The sequence below is a fragment of the Phytophthora sojae genome (assembly GCF_000149755.1).
Source record: "Phytophthora sojae unplaced genomic scaffold PHYSOscaffold_2, whole genome shotgun sequence".
NCBI classification, from domain to species: Eukaryota; Oomycota; class Peronosporomycetes; order Peronosporales; family Peronosporaceae; genus Phytophthora; species Phytophthora sojae.
Window position 1 is genome coordinate 2095160 of NW_009258116.1, and position 17387 is coordinate 2112546.

General features: G+C 55.8%; 3 protein-coding genes across 3 annotated transcripts; 2 read left to right on the top strand and 1 right to left on the bottom strand.

Moving 5' to 3' along the window:
* Nucleotides 1-2008: 2008 nt before the first annotated feature.
* PHYSODRAFT_480706 (hypothetical protein) lies at nt 2009-3205 on the top strand (the record flags this gene model as incomplete). Its single annotated transcript, XM_009520369.1, has 2 exons — nt 2009-2814; nt 2836-3205. The coding sequence occupies 2 exons, from the start codon at nt 2009-2011 to the stop codon at nt 3203-3205; spliced, it is 1176 nt and encodes a 391-aa protein (XP_009518664.1).
* A 413-nt stretch (nt 3206-3618) lies between these two features.
* PHYSODRAFT_423367 (hypothetical protein) lies at nt 3619-5358 on the top strand (the record flags this gene model as incomplete). Its single annotated transcript, XM_009520370.1, has 2 exons — nt 3619-4407; nt 4738-5358. Coding segments are annotated over 2 exons (1410 nt in total), but the record flags the coding sequence as incomplete, so codon positions are not given.
* A 4209-nt stretch (nt 5359-9567) lies between these two features.
* PHYSODRAFT_324596 (hypothetical protein) lies at nt 9568-11909 on the bottom strand (the record flags this gene model as incomplete). Its single annotated transcript, XM_009520371.1, has 6 exons — nt 9568-9689; nt 9734-10363; nt 10441-10573; nt 10651-10871; nt 10912-10979; nt 11188-11909. The coding sequence occupies 6 exons, from the start codon at nt 11907-11909 to the stop codon at nt 9568-9570; spliced, it is 1896 nt and encodes a 631-aa protein (XP_009518666.1).
* Nucleotides 11910-17387: the final 5478 nt, after the last annotated feature.

The window sequence follows — 17387 nt, forward strand, 5'->3', positions numbered from 1 at the left end:
GGTGACCCGAGAGTGAGCCACTTGAATTATAAGACACCCTAGCTCGGTGGCCCGTATAGAAGGCCGGCACCTGATTACGAAACCCGATGGCGTATTTACGGAGACCCAGAACGGGGAGGCCCGTAACAAGGACGATGACACCGCACGGAGACAGCAGATGACGTCATGAGGTAAAGGCGTGCAGCATACTGGTTGGTTGGCCGGCAGACGAGCCGCCGGTAGATAGGCAGTTCAGTTCAGAATTTCCAACAACGAGACAAGGTACTTCTTCATATTAGTCTTTGTGTTGTGCGGTTAGCGCCTAAGTGTGTACTGTGACTGTTTCCTACCTACTTGCGAAGTGTACTCGGGGTTCTGGATTGATTTGGCCTCCCCGGTAACCTTCTAGTAGCGTAGTGTGTTGCATTGTCTGGACTCAGGAGATCAGCTCTCAGTGTTCGACATTAGGACACTCTAAACGGTTTAGTAAGGTATTGGCGTGCGTCTCGCACTTTGGTTTGGACCCGCAGACTAGCTGCGGCAGGAGATCTCCAGTAGATCTCGTACATATTGTACAACAAGTTGTCGTACAGTGGGAAGAGTTACCTCGCTGTACAAGTGCATCCGCGACAGAGTTAACCTAAGTCTCTGCCTGCGAGTGTAAGGAACCCCATATTACACGTCTTCTAGGAATTACGCTAGATAAAGATCCGAGTCTTGCTACAAGGGTACACAAGGTGAGGCCTAGAGATCTCGGGACTAGTTCTCGTTGTCTTTGGGTATTTGGCTTGCAGGGGTACCCCCCCCCGTAGTTGCGTGGCAGGACACGTGTGGGAGTTTATTAGTTTTATCTGAGGAACTCCACCACAATAGTGCGCGTGCCCGGATCTACTAGTCCGAAAGGGGGCGTGAAGGTGAAGGTTGAGGTGAGGGAAGACGGAACTCCGCTGGGACCGGCGGAAGTTAAACGTGAAAACACTAGGTCCACCGACGGACAGGCAATGGGGACGCCTGAGCCGAAGGATTTCGTTTACGAAGAGAAGTTCCCCGTTAAGGCTCCGAAAGGAGCCGTCCGGGACTCGGTCCAAAAACCGAGTTCCATTGGACCTGCTGCTAAGCGGGACCCCGGCGTCGCTGAAAAGCGAGGTCGAAACCTGGAGCGCGAGCATCTGAAGGGGGTCATCCCCGACCTCGCTACCCGAAGCGATGCTCTAGACGCTGCGATGGACTACATGGAAGTCGAAGATGCGAAGAAGAAAGCCGAGAAGAAACGGAGAAATTGGAGATCTCGGCGCTAGCGGTCCATGGCCCCAGCAACGACACTCACGATGAAGACAAACGATTTCGTGAAGCCGAAGTCAACTACTTTCGTCAAGAGCTTGCGTTCCTGCTCCAGAGAGATCCGCTCCTGCGTAAGTTGGGGCTGACGATGCCATGGCCTTTCACGGGTCCAGTTCGCAACCCGCGCACACTAACAATCCGAGATCCGCTTCACGCCGTCACGATGCTGTTCTGCGTGCTCGAAGATGCTGGTTTCAAGGTACATGAACAGCTGATCTCCACCGATGTACGCGAGTACGATCTGGAAACCACCGTCCTTACGCTCGCGCGGGTGTACGCAGTGTTGCAGAAGCTCGTCCCGAGTGCAGATGACTCATCCGCGCCGTTGCCGACCGGAGACCTCACACCTCCTCGGTTGGACGATTCACGGATCTCCTTCAAGTTTGAAGATGACGGTGACGCTCTCATGAGGAGCACTACCTCAACCAAGAAGCCTCCACCGGCCCCACGTGTGTCCCGCCGAGAACGACGTGCGCAAGGGATCCCAGCGGCGATCGCTGCAAACGATGTAGGACGCGGGAAGTCTGCGCAAGTGTCAAATATTGCGCAGACTCGCCCAGCGAGAGGACCACGTGAGAGGATCCAGGAGGCTCAAGAGGTTGCAACAGAGCCCGATCGCCCCGGCGGTGTGGCTGAAGACCTTCTTTGCCAGTTTGCGAACGAGCGAGACGAGCCTGAAGACGTTGAGATGCAACCAGTCACTGCGTCTCCCGCTCGGCCACGTATCGGGTACCGATCCCAGACACAACCGGAATACCAAGAAGATCTCCATGACCTATCCGATGACCTCGGCTATGATGGAGGTGGCAGAACCGGAGGCCGTGTCGCAGCTGTGTCCACGGCGACTAGGTTGCGAGCATCGGCTGTGTCCGAACTGAAGGACTTCAGCGGCAAGGAACATGACGAAGAAGCCGCCCGAGCCTGGTTGAACAAGGTTAGAACGGCCTTCGGACGGGATCAGATGCAGCCAGACGAGATGTGCTTGACATTTGCCGATTTGATGATAGGCCCTGCGCGCAATTGGTATTACCAGCTGAGCCGCACCGCTCGCGCGTCGTGGACTAACCTGGGTGAACAGTTCCAGATCCACTTTTGCGGTAAAGGGATCTCCCTCGCGCGCAAGTACTACCACATGCGGCGCGGGAGTCAGGAAGACCCACTGGATTACTTATACCGGCTGAATCTGGCCGGGATACGTGCAAACTTGAAGATCCATGATGGCACCAAGGAACAACGACGTGAACACGTCGACCACTACATCGATACAGTCCAAGATGGCGATCTCACCGGATCTCTGGTAGTGTTGAGGCTGCCTGACTCAGAAGCTCTCGAAGGCGTCCTGTTGGCCATGCGACGCCGCCACCAACGTCGCAAGATTGAGACCCAAGGTTCGAAATACCGCCAAAAGGCTCCCGCCCCTGCAGCCTCCTCGAGGGCGGTGCGGGTTGTGACTACCGGTCGCGGACGCCGCGGAGATCACGGAGATCTCAACGAGTTCGAGGGCGAATGAAGCAGTTCCGATAGCGAATCTGAAGACGAAAGAGCGCACGTGTTTTCGGCAGCTAGGACGCCTACACCAGGAGATGGTGAACAGCCAGGGGCGCGCCAAGACCAACTGGGGCGCCCGAAGTACGGCACTCGATGCTCACACTGCGGATCTCGCAAGCATACAGATCTCGGGTGCTGGAAGAGGCTCACGTGCCAGAAGTGTGGACGCATGGGCCATCCTACCGACAAGTGCTTCTACGTCTGCAAGTGCTGTGGAGACGTTCACGAAGTAGGTCAGTGTAAAATCGGCGACTTCTTCGATGCTGTTCGCCAATGGTACAACCCGACTGGCCATGCCGGACTGCTGCCCGAGAGCGTCGAGAAGGCGTTAAACTAGACCGCTCGCCAGGCCTGAACAGCCTGGTACGTGACGAGCGATCGAAGTTCTGCATTTATGCATATGTCCAGAGGAAGGCGCGAGCGTTGGAAGACCCAACTTCCTGTAATGCGGTGAATACAGCCAGATCTCTTACCTCGGATGAAGATGACTATTCGCGTCGCCCTTGTGTGATGGCCCTTCGACTGTCGCCGGGTGAACGCCGAGGTTACTGGAAGTATTACACTCCCTCCAAGTGGTTCAAGCAGTCGAAGGCGACCGGTGCGGTCAACAATGTCCGTGCCGTCCTACTCTTTGATACTGGAGCCGAAGTGTCGATAATCGACTCTACCTTTGCACGTAAGGTGGGTTGTGAAATTGATACAACACAGACAATTGATTGTGTTGGTGTGGGGGATGCTGTGTACCGCACAGAAGGCCGAGCAGAAGTCAAGCTCACTCTGTCTGGAGAGTTGGTGTACAAGTTCCGTGTGTGGGTTGGAGATCTCTCAGGACAAGACGTCATTCTCGGCATGGATTTTATGGTTCCTGCGGGGGTGAGGTTGGACCTGGCTGACGGAACGCTCTGTCTGCCGGACGAAGTTCGCATCCAGATGACCGACCGTAAGCCGCTGTATAGCAGCAAGGCTGACGCGGTCTACGCAACGGGATTCCATGAAGTCGGTCCTGGCCAATGGACAGAGATCTCACTCAAGTCCCACAACAAGCGGTTTGAACTGTGGGTAACGAGAGGGGAAAAATGGGTGATCACGGTGGTGAATGGTGGATTCAGTAACAAGTCATACCTCCGGATCACCAACATCAGCACGAGCCGCCTGGTACTGGATCGTTTGGTGTGTTTGGCAATCTGGTTACCCGTTGGGCAGATCCCGCGTCGACCTGGATTCGCTAGGAAGGATTCAAACCGCTATCGGGAGTGGCAAACACTTGCGTTCGAAGCAGCTGTGGACACTGGAGATGCAAACGTAGCGGAAGTTGAAGAGTCTGGACCGCTGGTCGAGCGTCCTAGCTACCGGACTCCGACTGCGATTTTAGCACGGCCTCGACAAGTGAAGACCGTTGAAGCAGCAGCAACGTCAGAAGAATGCACACGACTCACACTGGACGACACACATCCTCAAATGCAGCTGATGAAAAGTTCGACTGATCCGACTAGGGTGACCGAAACCGAGGAGGACGTGATCTCTACCGATCCCGGTCAGGTGATCTCTGGTATGGACAGCGATGACTCCAGTCTACCGCGTACGGAAACTCACGCAGGCGAAGAGAGCGGCCTATCCTTTACGAACAGTGGCGAAACACCGGTAGGCTTGGCGTCGACTCCGGCAAATGTGGCTGAGGCTGAGCTCCGCAAGGAGTTCCCAGAATACACCCCTGACCTCATGCCACAATCCAAAATACACGCCGCGGCCACCGAGGAAATGGTTCATCGCACGTTGTCGGTCATCGTTGAAAGCGACTGGAGCGACAGCTGTAGTTGTGCGTCCGAAAGCGCTGAGTCTACTGGTAGCTGGGGTAGCTTTGACTGGCAGACCGACGACGAGAAAGAAGAGGAGCCGGTGAGCGGAATGCTCCCAGTGACCCAGGCCGAACCAAGCCAAGGCGGAGATGCAACCGACATGGATGAAGCGAAGAATGTTCATGAAGGGGCCGATCTCACTGCGGAAGACATCGAAAAGGAGATGGCGGTGTTACCAGAGATCTCCCTGACGGCAGAATTTAAAGGGGAAGATCTCAAGGTCGGGGATCCAACTGAGAACACAGCAGAGAAGATTGATCGTCTGCGTGATATCATTTGGGAGCGGCGTCACCTTCTCATCGGCAAAGGGAATGCTTTACCCCCTGCGGCGACGGGGGCGATCTGTGACATCGACGTTGGTGGTACACGACCGGTGGCTCAGCGTTGTCGCCGGATCCCGCCTCAGTTCCGTGAAAAGGTGTTCCAACTCGACAAGGGGCTACTGGGGGCGAAGATTATTCGGATCTCCACTTCTCCTTGGGCGTCTCCGATCGTTATCGTCGTCAAGAAGTACGGCGTGGACGTCCGACTCTGTATCGACTACCGTCTGGTCAATGCTCTGTCACGACTGATGATCTACCCCATGCCGTTGATTGACGACCTCCTCGAAGATCTCGACAGTTTGCTGTGGTTCTGTTCTCTCGACATGGCGAGTGGGTTCTGGGTGGTGAGTATGACCGATCGAGCCCGAGAGATCTCTGCGTTCATTACGCCGTTCGGCCTGTTCGAGTGGCTGCGAATGCCGTTTGGTCTGAAGAATGCCCCCCAAATCTATCAGCGGCTGATCGACAATGCATTATATGGCGTGCTGCGGATCTCGCCGGGTCAAGATCGCGCGGATCTCGCCGGGTCAAGATCGCGCGGATCTCGTCAACATTTTCGAGGAAGGTGTTCCTGAAGATCGATCGCTGCCATCGGTGCTGGGGCGTCGCTCTTACACCGACGACATCTTAGTTGGAGCAAGCTCGTGGGACGAACTGTGTGAGCATGTCAAGAAGCTCCTAGAGGTTTTGACCGCTGGAATCCGTCTATTAGCGCGGAGAAGAGCGGTTGGGGTATGAGCAAAGTCGACTATCTGGGGCACCAGATCTCCGGTGAAGGCCTGTTCACCAACCCGAAAGATTTGGCAAGTCTGGAGGCGTTGAAGTTTCCCAAAACGCTTAAGGCTCTCCAGTCATTCCTCGGCAGTCTCAACTACTACAATCGCTTCATCGAAGATTTCGCAGTATATGCCACAGTGTTGTATGAGTTCGGAGATTCCGATTTCATCAAGGGTCGAGCCACAAACGTCAGCGGAAATCACGAGGCGACTGTGAAATGGGGCCACGCGCTACGAGTCTTCGATACCCTGAAGTTCAAGATGATCAACGCACCCATGCTCTACCATTTTACCCCAGAGTTGGATCCTGTTGTGATTGTGTACGCAAGCAAGTGAGCGATCTCTGCCTCTCTCGTTCAGTGTCGTGATGGAGTGTACGTACCCGTCAAATTTACGAGTAGGACACTGCGGTCTCACGAGATCGGGTACGACATTGTGGAGAAGGAAGTACTGGCTCTGCTAAGAATCCTCGATAGCTGCTTCACCATGCTGAGTGGTCGACACATCCGAGTGCTCACCAGACACACGACTCTCGCATGGCTCTTCCGCGCGAAAGGCTTGAAGGGACGGCTAGCTCAGTGGGCGGCGCTGCTCTCCCCCCATTCGCTAGAGATCGAACGTTTAACGAAAGGCGAAGATGAGCTACTAGGTTTGGTTGCCGCCAGTATCACTCCGCGCGCAGAGATGGATGCAGCGTTGGAGGAGATCTCTCCGCAGAAGAAGTCGACGAGAGCATTGGCTATCCCGATGCCGACTTTTACGCCCGGAGAAAACGTTTGCGTCGTCAGCTTTGACGGATCGGCCAAGCCGAAACGAGTTGGTGGAGCTTTCAGCGCTGTGGTATGGGATGCTCCTGGATGGAAGGTTGTCAAGGCTGAATCTGGCTATTTACCGGACCTCACTGTGAACGAGGCCGAGTACCATGGCCTCCTTCTCGGACTTCGTTTGATTGCCGATCTCCAGATCGACCGCCTCATTGAGTGTGGCGACTCCAATTTAGTCATCCGCCAACTGCGTCCGCCAACTGCGTGGAGAGATGGAGTGCAAGTCATCGGGACTCCAGCTCTTGCGTGAAAAGGCCAGAGTGATTTTGCGGTCTTGGCCGCAATGCAAACTCATCCACGTAAAACGCGATTGGAACCAACCCGCGGATATGCTGGCGGGACAGGCGCTGCAGCGTGGTGTCGGGGTAGTTGTCGAGAGTCACACCGACTCTCGAGACCTTAAATCGACTGGGCGAGCTCCTCAAGACGCGCGAAGAACGTGACGCCCATCCGAAGGTAGGCGCTGTCACGCAAAGCCGATCTCGTACTGTCGCACCAGCCGTGTTGCAGGAAGACGTCGTCAAGCGGCTGCGATTGGAACGTATTTGCCGTGCTCAAGACGAGGAGGTGTGGATCTGGTCACTGAAGTGTTTTCTGCACGGTGATCTCTCTCAGATCTCGAGCCGTCAAGCCAAGACATGCTGACAGTTTCGAGGTCGACGAGCATGGCCTCATGATGTACTGTCCAGTCGAGGGGCGCGGTGGTGATGTCGAGGACCGTGGATCTATGGTGAAGCTGGTAATGCCGAGTACACTCCACGAATTTCTCCTGCATCATTTCCACACAAGTGTGGAGGGAGGTCATCAGGGAGTCCGCCGAACATTCCAAAAGCTTCGGAGGCATTTCTACTGGCGAGGTATGTTCCGAAGTGTGCAGAAGTATGTCGGGGAGTGCGTCGACTGCGAGACGGGAAAAGGAAAACCCACCTTGCGGGGGCGATCGCCGGGCAATATCGCCGCTAATTACCCTTTCCAGGCCGTGGCTATGGATCATATCCCCACCCTCCCGAAGTCGTTCAAGGGCAACACAGAGCTCCTAGTCTTCGTGGATCTCTTCACCGGCTTCGTTGTGGCAAAGGCAAGCGCGGACAGGACCGCACCAACAGTGGCTGAGGCATACGAGGAATGCGTGTTTCGGCGGTACGGAGCCAGCGAAGTAATCAGGCACGACCAGGAACCGAGCTTCATGTCCGACTTTTTCCGGTCGTTTAATGCGCTGCTGGGCCAGCGTCAGCGATCTACGCTCGCGTATAGACCTCAAGCAAACGACACAGCGGAGCGGATGGTCCAGACTATTTCCAGATCTCTGCGGATGTACGTTGAAGACGAGAACCAACAGAACTGGGATGAATATGCGGAGCGGTTGGTGTTTGCGTTGAACACATCGCACGACCGAGTACGCAAAGACACGCCATTCTTTTTGCTGCACGGGTGGGACCCTAAAACGACTATTGAGGCATCGTTGGCTGTTGGAGGGACTGGAAGCCGAGATCTCGACCCACAGAAATGGAGGTTCAAGATCCAACGCCAATACCAACGTGCTCAGACAGAGACTCGTCGTCTTCTCGCCGAAGCTCGTGAGAGTCGCGCGGAAGCCCACAATGAGAACGTACCGGAGTCACCCATTAAGGAGGGATCGCAGGTGTGGCTGTACCTCGACCGAGTCAAGGTCGGATACGCTCGGAAGCTCGCTCACATGTGGCATGGGCCTTTCAGAGTCGCCACCATGGTGAGCGACTACGCTGCCAAGCTGGAAATCAGCGGGACTGGCTACCGACTGTTCCCTATCGTACACATCTCGAAGCTGAAGGTGGTCCAACAGTTCCCCGAACGACCCGCCGAACATCTCACTGGTGATGAAAGCGAACGATTTGACTTTGACGACGAACTTCTCCCCGACGATAGCTAGGAGGCACAAACGCGCGGTGACAACGAGTATGAAGTTGAAGAGATCTTGGATGTCAAGACGGAGAGACGCACCCGCTACGGTCGACGGCTCAAGGAATATTTGGTGCGTGTGAAGGGCCACGCAGAGATTAATTGGGTCAAGGAAGAACACCTGAACTGTGGTAGTCCGCTGTTCGACTTCCAGCAGAAGCGACGGAGCCGGCAGAGGTTCCATGTGATGCAATCGCGTGGAGAGGCCGACATCGCCGAAGAGTGAGGCGGTGTTGGGGGGTAGCGTGGTGGACGCTATCCGTAATGGCGGATGGTATTTGTTGCACATTTACATTTGATTGAGTGGAAGAAGAAATGGAGAGAAGATCACGCGATTTAATGGAGAAACGAGGTTAGTTGTGATGATCTGGTCGGACATTAGAATTACGACGAACGAGTATTCGGGGGCGACTTGGAGATCCAGCCCGGTGTCGCAGTGCTTGAGGCACCTGGGGTGCGAACGCGCGTCCGACGGCTGCTGAAACGCGCTCGCCACGACGCGCTGGGCCTGTGCGATGGTGAAAACCGGCACCGTTCGTGTCGGTGACTACCTTCGCGTTCCGTCGATTTTGGCCGGATCGCTGTCATCGCCGACTTGGAGATCCAGCCCGGAGCCGCAGTGCAGGAGACACCGAGGGCGTGAAGGCGTGGTCGGTGGCCGTCGGACTAAGTGCAGTCCTACGCCTGGATTTTGTGCTATGGCCTTGATCACCACAAATCACTTCCCAGAATGCACGGCGACCTACGACATGCCTTCACATCTCCAGTTGGGGAGATCTCCCAGTCATGCCATTGACTGTGTACAATTAAGTTGTGGGGCGGGAGTGATATGAAATGGAGTCGAAGCCGGTGTATTACGATGTCAATAAAGAAGATGCATGCTCGAGGAGACTACCCACTAGCTACGTACATTGGTGAAGGAAGAAATGTCGGACGCTGGAGATTTCCGGGGGTCCTCCTAAGTCTGTTCAGCTGACTCAGGCTAGGCGATTGACGAGGTCGCCTTGAACTTGCCTCGAAGGCGCGTGTGGATGGCTTCGTTCATCGATGGGTGTTTGGCACGAGCGTTCCAGTAGAACAGTAGAACAGGCGCCACGGCTCCGCCTCGTCAGTCGTTCGTAAGACGTGTAACAGATCTCCAGAGGCACCAGAAGCTCCCTTAGGGAACCACGGGCACGTTGCGATCGGCGGCAGGAAGAATGGCTCCAGAAGAATGTCCAAGTCGCACACATGAGCCTTGCACAGGCGGGCCACCTCATCGAACACAGGCAGCGGCATCTTCACAAAGTGGGATCTCCGATTCTTACGATCCGAAGTGAACTTCACCTCCCAAGACTCAGCGCTGGCCTTGGAAATGGAAATCTCGATGGAGTGGGTGATCTCCCAGAATCCAAGCGCGCCACGATTATCGTTCCGAGTCGGCACATCGCGGATGATGGCCGGAAGAGGTTGAAAGCGGGGATCTCCAATGTCGAACGAGACTGGGTCGGGCATGTAATCCAGGAAGATCTTCCAGGGACTCGCTTTGTATAAAGCTTCGACCGAGGCTTGTGGCCAGGGCCGATAGTCAGCAGGAACTGCCAGCTTCCCCTTCTTAGGGTTGCACACCCCGGCGGGTAGCTGCCAGTCGCGTGGTAAGAACTTCGAAGCGAGGTCTTTGGCTGTAAGCTGGTCAAGGCGGTGACCTGCAACAACCTTCCACAGCCACGGCGTGACATCGACAGGGCGCGCAGCTTCGCTGGACTCAGGTGGAATTGCGTGCGTGAATGGGCTTCGGGCTGATACAAAGATCCACGGGCTGTCAGACGGAGATCTATGAAAGTCGCTTGTCTGACAATGAGGAGGAGCTACGTACCCATCGCCGTAGAGGAAGACAACTCAGCTGGCGCTCCCTCGGTAGTCGCAACGGCGCGCTTTGCACGCTTCGACTGTGACGTTGGATCAGAAGAGAGATCTCCACTTCGCTTTGCCGAGCCAGACGGGAGTCGCTGCGAAGATGTTCGCGCTGGAGGATCAGAGGAGACAAGGCTCGTGGCCGTTGACGCCAGTGTGGCAAGAGACGAACTGGAAGAGCCGACGCCACGCATCGTTCCACCTCAGGTTGCGGAGTCGGCGCAGGTACCAGATTGATCAAGTTGCGCAACGCTCCAAGGTGTTCCTCACGCTCCGCTAGTTTGCTGCGGAGATCAGCAGAAGAAGCCTGCTCCTTCAGCAGCGACTGTCGACTCGCATCCAGCTCCGCCTGCAAGTCGTCGCGAGCGAGGGAGGCCTCCGCTCGCTCTCGTTCTACAAAACAATATACGCACAGGTCAGCACAAGAGTCAACCCGCCACATTAGCACGCGCGATCATGACCTGCAGCCACTGCCCGATCCTGAGCTGTTGCGAGATCAGCCTGACGATGCTCCAAACAGTTCTTTAAGTCGACGTTCTCACGCCGTAGAACGGTGTTATGCTGAGTCAGCCGAGTGATCTTCTCTCCAACTCCTCCAGTCGCTTCCCAGCCACCTTATACCGCTGTGCGAGATCCGATAACGCTGTCGCTGTGGAGATCAAGGCGTTGGTGATGCAACATCAACGACCTCAGCACTGGGACGACTTACCACCGTCTTGCGCCTTCTTCGACGCCACCGCCGCTTCTCGTCGTCCGATCATCATCAGTGGCAGCTTCGCTGGCTGCCAACAGTCGGCCACCTGGGGTCACCGATGCAGTGGGAGGAGGGGTACAGGTAGCCTTGATATCTGCCAGCTCGGCTCGTAGATCATCCAGATCTCCGATGGCGATCTCCAACTGACTGGGGACGACATTAGAGGGCGATGCTGCAGCGGACGGAGTGACTTCATCGGCATCAGCTGAGCGAGCGGCGACCCGTGCGAGATCTGCGCGTACTTGTTGTTCAGCAGCTTCGGCTTGCTGACGGCGTTCTACTTCGGTGTTCAGGGCCTGCTGGAGATCTCGGAGACGACCGTCGGCTTCGTTGCGCACGCGTTGAACCTCCAGATCGCGATCATGGATGACTCGATGAAGACTTGCAGTGTGGCGACCAGATGCTTCAAGAAGATCCTGGGTGACGTCAAGACGGCCCCGGAGATCCGGCACCTCGTGATCGAGGGCCGCGGTGACTTGAGCAGCCTGGATAATGCGCGCGCGTTCCGATAGAGATGGCTGCGAACCGGAGTATGGAGCCGCGGCCGGTATAGATCGACCAAGGGAGTGACAGGCGGTGCAATCTCCGTGGCTGTAGGTCGACGACGGGGCAGCACTCAGCAGAGGGACGCCGGCGGCCGACGACGAAGGCGACGGCGTGGGTGGAGAAGCAGACATGGTGCAGGAGCTCTACGCGTGGCAGCCACCTGGTCGATAGCCTCACGCGAAGAGAGGGCGGATGTCGTAATGCGGGTTGAAGGATTGTGAGGCGATGGACCCGGAGGTTACCCGAAGGTGACCCGAGAGTGAGCCACTTGAATTATGGGACACCCTAGCTCGGTGGCCCGTATAGAAGGCCGGCACCTGATTACGAAACCCGATGGCGTATTTACGGAGATCCAGAACGGGGAGGCCCGTAGCAAGGACGATGACACCGCACGGAGACAGCAGATGACGTCATGAGGTAAAGGCGTGCAGCATACTGGTTGGTTGGCCGGCAGACGAGCCGCCGGTAGATAGGCAGTTCAGTTCAGAATTTCCAACAACGAGACAAGGTACTTCTTCATATTAGTCTTTGTGTTGTGCGGTTAGCGCCTAAGTGTGTACTGTGACTGTTTCCTACCTACTTGCGAAGTGTACTCGGGGTTCTGGATTGATTTGGCCTCCCCGGTAACCTTCTAGTAGCGTAGTGTGTTGCATTGTCTGGACTCAGGAGATCAGCTCTCAGTGTTCGACATTAGGACACTCTAAACGGTTTAGTAAGGTATTGGCGTGCGTCTCGCACTTTGGTTTGGACCCGCAGACTAGCTGCGGCAGGAGATCTCCAGTAGATCTCGTACATATTGTACAACAAGTTGTCGTACAGTGGGAAGAGTTACCTCGCTGTACAAGTGCATCCGCGACAGAGTTAACCTAAGTCTCTGCCTGCGAGTGTAAGGAACCCCATATTACACGTCTTCTAGGAATTACGCTAGATAAAGATCCGAGTCTTGCTACAAGGGTACACAAGGTGAGGCCTAGAGATCTCGGGACTAGTTCTCGTTGTCTTTGGGTATTTGGCTTGCAGGGGTAACCCCCCCCCGTAGTTGCGTGGCAGGACACGTGTGGGAGTTTATTAGTTTTATATCTGAGGGACTCCACCACACTTGGATACTCGACATCCAGCACCTTGCCGCCGGCGAGCTGGCCGATAGCTCGGGCTACCGGAGCAAGTCCCAGCTGAGTCGCTCCATAAATCCGGACCGCGTATTGAAGTTGAAGCTGGGCCGGCGTAAAACTCCCGGTTCCTTCGTTCTCCGCTCGCCGGCTCGGGCCATCCAGAACGACGACAGCACGTTGAAATCTTACACGTATGCGCACGTGTATGAGGAAGCGTAGGTTTCTTCAAGTTGAGTTGAGTATGCTCGAGGTCCACAAGTATACTATAAACAAGATAAAGACTACAAGTAGCGGGTTTTGGTAAAAGATGATAACTGCTATTTTTGTTTTATGTTTCTGACTTCCTCTAAATGTAATATTCTAAGATAGGAATCTGCCAACGGCTGGTTGGCAGGATTCTGCTAACATGCAAGTCACTCATTGGCTAAAAGATGCTGCTTTCAGCCAATAGGAATCCTAAATGTGCATGGACCACCCGTCGTGGTGGTCGTAAATGTATGTAGTCATTGGTGTACCTTACACCAAGGTCGAGGAAGTGTTCAAACCTCTAACAGACATCGCATCTGTTAGAGTAACAAGTGACTGTAGCCACTGGTGCGTGTAACCCCGTTACACCATCCCCCCGTCAAGGTTAGACGTGCCGGTCCCGGCACGTCAACCACCATTGACTGCTTGGTCAATGCGTGACGTTGAAGAGAGCGCGCTCGTAATGGAACGAGCGCGTCGAAGTTGAAGACCGCTGGCGCAGCAGCGGAGAACCTCTCTGCTGCTGAGTAGCATGCGCGGCAACGTGCGAAGCGCGTCGCTGCCGCGGGGGCAGGACCCACAGCCTGCCCTTGAAGTGCCTTAGGGCGCTGTTGTTAACAACAGCGCTCGTATTACTTTCCAGCGTGTAGCGCATGGTGGGCTTCGTACGTCCTCACCATGTCCGGGACGTCTTCGAGCAAGACGTTCCGCGGCTCCCATGTATCTTGGTTGGGAGGGAATCCTCTCCAACGAATACGAAAACGAACCGGTTGCCTGTTCGTTCTCGGGATACTGTGACCATCAATCCGCTCAACTATCCATCGAGTTGAGCCGTGTGCGTCACGAATTGGCGGTGGTGGTGGTGGAAACACGCCTCGTGTGTGGTCAACTTGGTGTTGACCCTGATGTCGCGTCTCCCCACGACCGAGTTCCGGTCGTGGAGTAGTTCCAGAGCGCTGGGTTTGGCGCTCTGAAGTATTCTCAGGTTGCGGCGGCCTCCCAGGCCGCCTCGATCGTTCCGGCCGAGCTGGAACATTAGCTCGACCCACTGCTCCAGCGCGACTTCGCGCTGGTGAGGATGACGGCTTCCGCCGAGTCTTCTGCTTCGGTTCAGCCGAGTTAGGTAGCTCGTACTGCAGGTATGGCTTCAGCCGTCCGACGTAGAACGTCGGATGGAGGCGCATACTAGATGGTATGTCCAGTGTGTTGGCGTTGCCGTGCCGTGCCAGCACAGTGAACGGCCCGATGAAGCGCGGAGCGAGCTTGCTCGCCCCGAAGTCGGAAACTGCATGTTTAGGCAGGTTTTGAGTAGCTAACAAAACCAATGAACCCTTCTTGAATTCATTTGTGTCGCTCCTGCCAACGTTGTCTGCGTTCAGCTTCTGTCGATCAACAGAAGCTGCAATAGCGTCTTGGACAAACCGAATGACGGCTTGTCTGCGCTGCACGAAGTTGATTGCGTCCGAGCTGAACTCGTTCAGCTCGTTTTCAGCAGTAGGCCCGGCCTCTGTGTTCGTCTTCGCGGTGTCTGTGCCCTGCACAGACCCGTTCTTCTTCTTCTTTTTGCTCTTGTCGGCGTCTGTGCCCTGCACAGACGCGTGCTTCTTCTTGTTGTTGCGCGTAGTCGCGGCTGACACTGTGCAAGTGTCAGCAGCATTCTGCGGCTGCTGCGTTGCAGTCAGAGATCCTCCCCCACTTAAGGAAGGAGCCACCATCCCGAGTAGACTCGGGAGGCGTGGGTGCCTCATGGCATTCACGTAGAACGGTGTATGCCCAGTCGAGACATGCACCGAGTTGTTGATGGCGAACTCCGCCATCGGCAGACACTCGCTCCAGTGTTGGAACGAGGGAGCGTAGCTCTTAAGCACGTCTACGAGCACGCGGTTCACGCGCTCGGTCTGCCCGTCCGTCTGCGGATGGTCCGCAGTCGACATCGAAAGTTGACTCCCAAGAAGTGAAAACACTTCTTGCCAGAGATGCGCAGTGAAGCGCGGGTCTCGATCCGACACTATGTCGATCGGCATGCCATGGTGTTTGAACACCATGTCAACGAACAGACGCGCCGTCTGCTTCGCAGTCACTTCAGCGGGTACCGCAGCAAGATGTACCATCTTGCTAAAGCGGTCAACAAAGACCACAATGCCCGTGTTCCTCTGGCTGTCCGGGGGAAGACAGAACACGAAGTTCAAAGACATGGACTGCCAACACTCCCGTGGAGTTGGTAGTGACTGCAAGGGAGCCTGCGCGAAAGGCGCAGGCTTCACACGTTGACAAACCTCGCAAGCACGGACGTACTTGCGCACCTATTTATACTGGTGGGCCCAGTAGAAGTCTCGCGTGAGAAGAAGGTATGTCTTCTCACGGCCCGGATGCCCCGCAGTCGGTGCATCGTGATACTCATACATGATCCTGAGTCGCACGTCATGGTCATTGGGCACGACAACGCGGTCCGCGTTGTCGTCGGCTGCACTGTAGAGTAATAACCCGTCGTGCACCCGGTAACGGTGTGCACGAGCACGAAGATGCTTCGGCAGCTTCTGACGAGCTTGGTCAGAAGGCGCTGAGCCGTAGGCCAGCAAGTGCTTCGCGTCCGCGTCGTGCGCGGACGCGACCTTCACGTCGTCCAACAGTGATGATCGATCGCATGGCGTCAATGGCATTGACGTCGGCATCAGTCGTGGCGTAGTCAGGTCGACGCGAGAGCGCGTCGGCCACCACATTGAGTCTTCCGGGTTTGTACTCAACCCGGAAGTTATACTCTGTGAAGAATGAGAGCCATCTCGCCATCCGTTACGAGATGTGCGGCGACTTCACAGCCGTCCGCAGCGACGCGTGGTCCGTATAGACCACGAACGGTTTGCTTCCGAGTAGATACACTCGGAACTTCGCGAGTGCGTATTTCATGGCAAGGAGTTCCTTGTCATGTACCGGGTAGTTGCGCTCAGCTGGCTTCAGCTGACGCGATTGGTAGTAGACCACACGATCACGACCCTCGTGATCTTGCTGCATCAACGCACATCCGATTGCGAAGTCGGATGCGTCACACACAACGTGGAATGGGCGATCTTGGTCGGCCACCGCCAAGATCGGCGCCTCAGTCAAGCCCCGCTTGAGTGCATCGAAGGCCTGCTGACACTCAGCAGTCCAAACCCACTCGGCGTCCTTCTTCAGGAGCTGTGACAGCGGGCGTATGATGCCCGCGTAGTCCTTCACGTACTTGCACAAGTACGTGGCCAAGCCAAGGAACTGCCGCAGTTCCTTGACGTTGGACGGCGTCGGCCACTCATTGATCACTCTGACCTTCTCAGGGTTAGGGTGGACACCGTTCTTCCCAACGAGACACCCGAGAACGGGTATCTCGCTCGCCCCGAAGATGCATTTCTTCAGGTTCGCATAGAGCTTGTGCTTGCGCATGAGCGCAAACAGCTTCCGGAGATGCACCATGTGCATCTCAACATCGCTCATCCCGTCCGCAGCCCGGCTATGGACGAACACATCGTCGAAGTAGCTCGGTGCGAAGTCGCGCACCGAGCGCAACAAGTACGTCACGCACCTGTTGAAGGTCGCAGGGGCGTTCTTCAGACCCTGTGGCATCACTAGCCACTCCCAGAGCATGCCGCTCGGCGTGCTCACAGCCGTGAGAGGGATATCGCTCTCACGCATGAGGATCTGATAGAACCCATCGCGCAGATCAAGAGCACTGTAGATAGTGCTCCTGGCCATCGAATCGATGATTACATCTTTTCGCGGTATTGGTGTCTGCGCTGTTATCGTCGCATCGTTCAGCTTGTTGTACGCATGAACGATGTGCCAGCCGCCCTGTGGTTTCTTGACACAGAACGTCGGAGCACTGTGCGGGGACTTCGATTCCCGCACTTGTCCTGCTTTGCGACGACTCTCAAAGAAGTCGTCGATCGCCTTGACCTGCTCTCGCGGCAGTGGCCACTGCCGCGTGACACAGTACTTCGTCCCCGGCACGAGATCAATCTCGTGCTGGATGCCCTTGTCCTGCGGAAGCTCCGCAGGGATCTCTTCCGGAAGTACGTCCGCGTACTCCCGTAAGATCTCGTAGTAGGGACTCGTCTTCAACGAGTCCCAGCTCTGCTCTTCAAAGCGCTCCTTCTTCGTCTTCGCACTGAGAGTGCCGTCGCTCTCAGTGGTGGTCTCCATAATGAACTGCCTCAGTTCTTCATTCTCGCTCTTCGTTCTCTGGGCGTCCGAGAGAATGCATATTTGCTCGATGCGTCCATC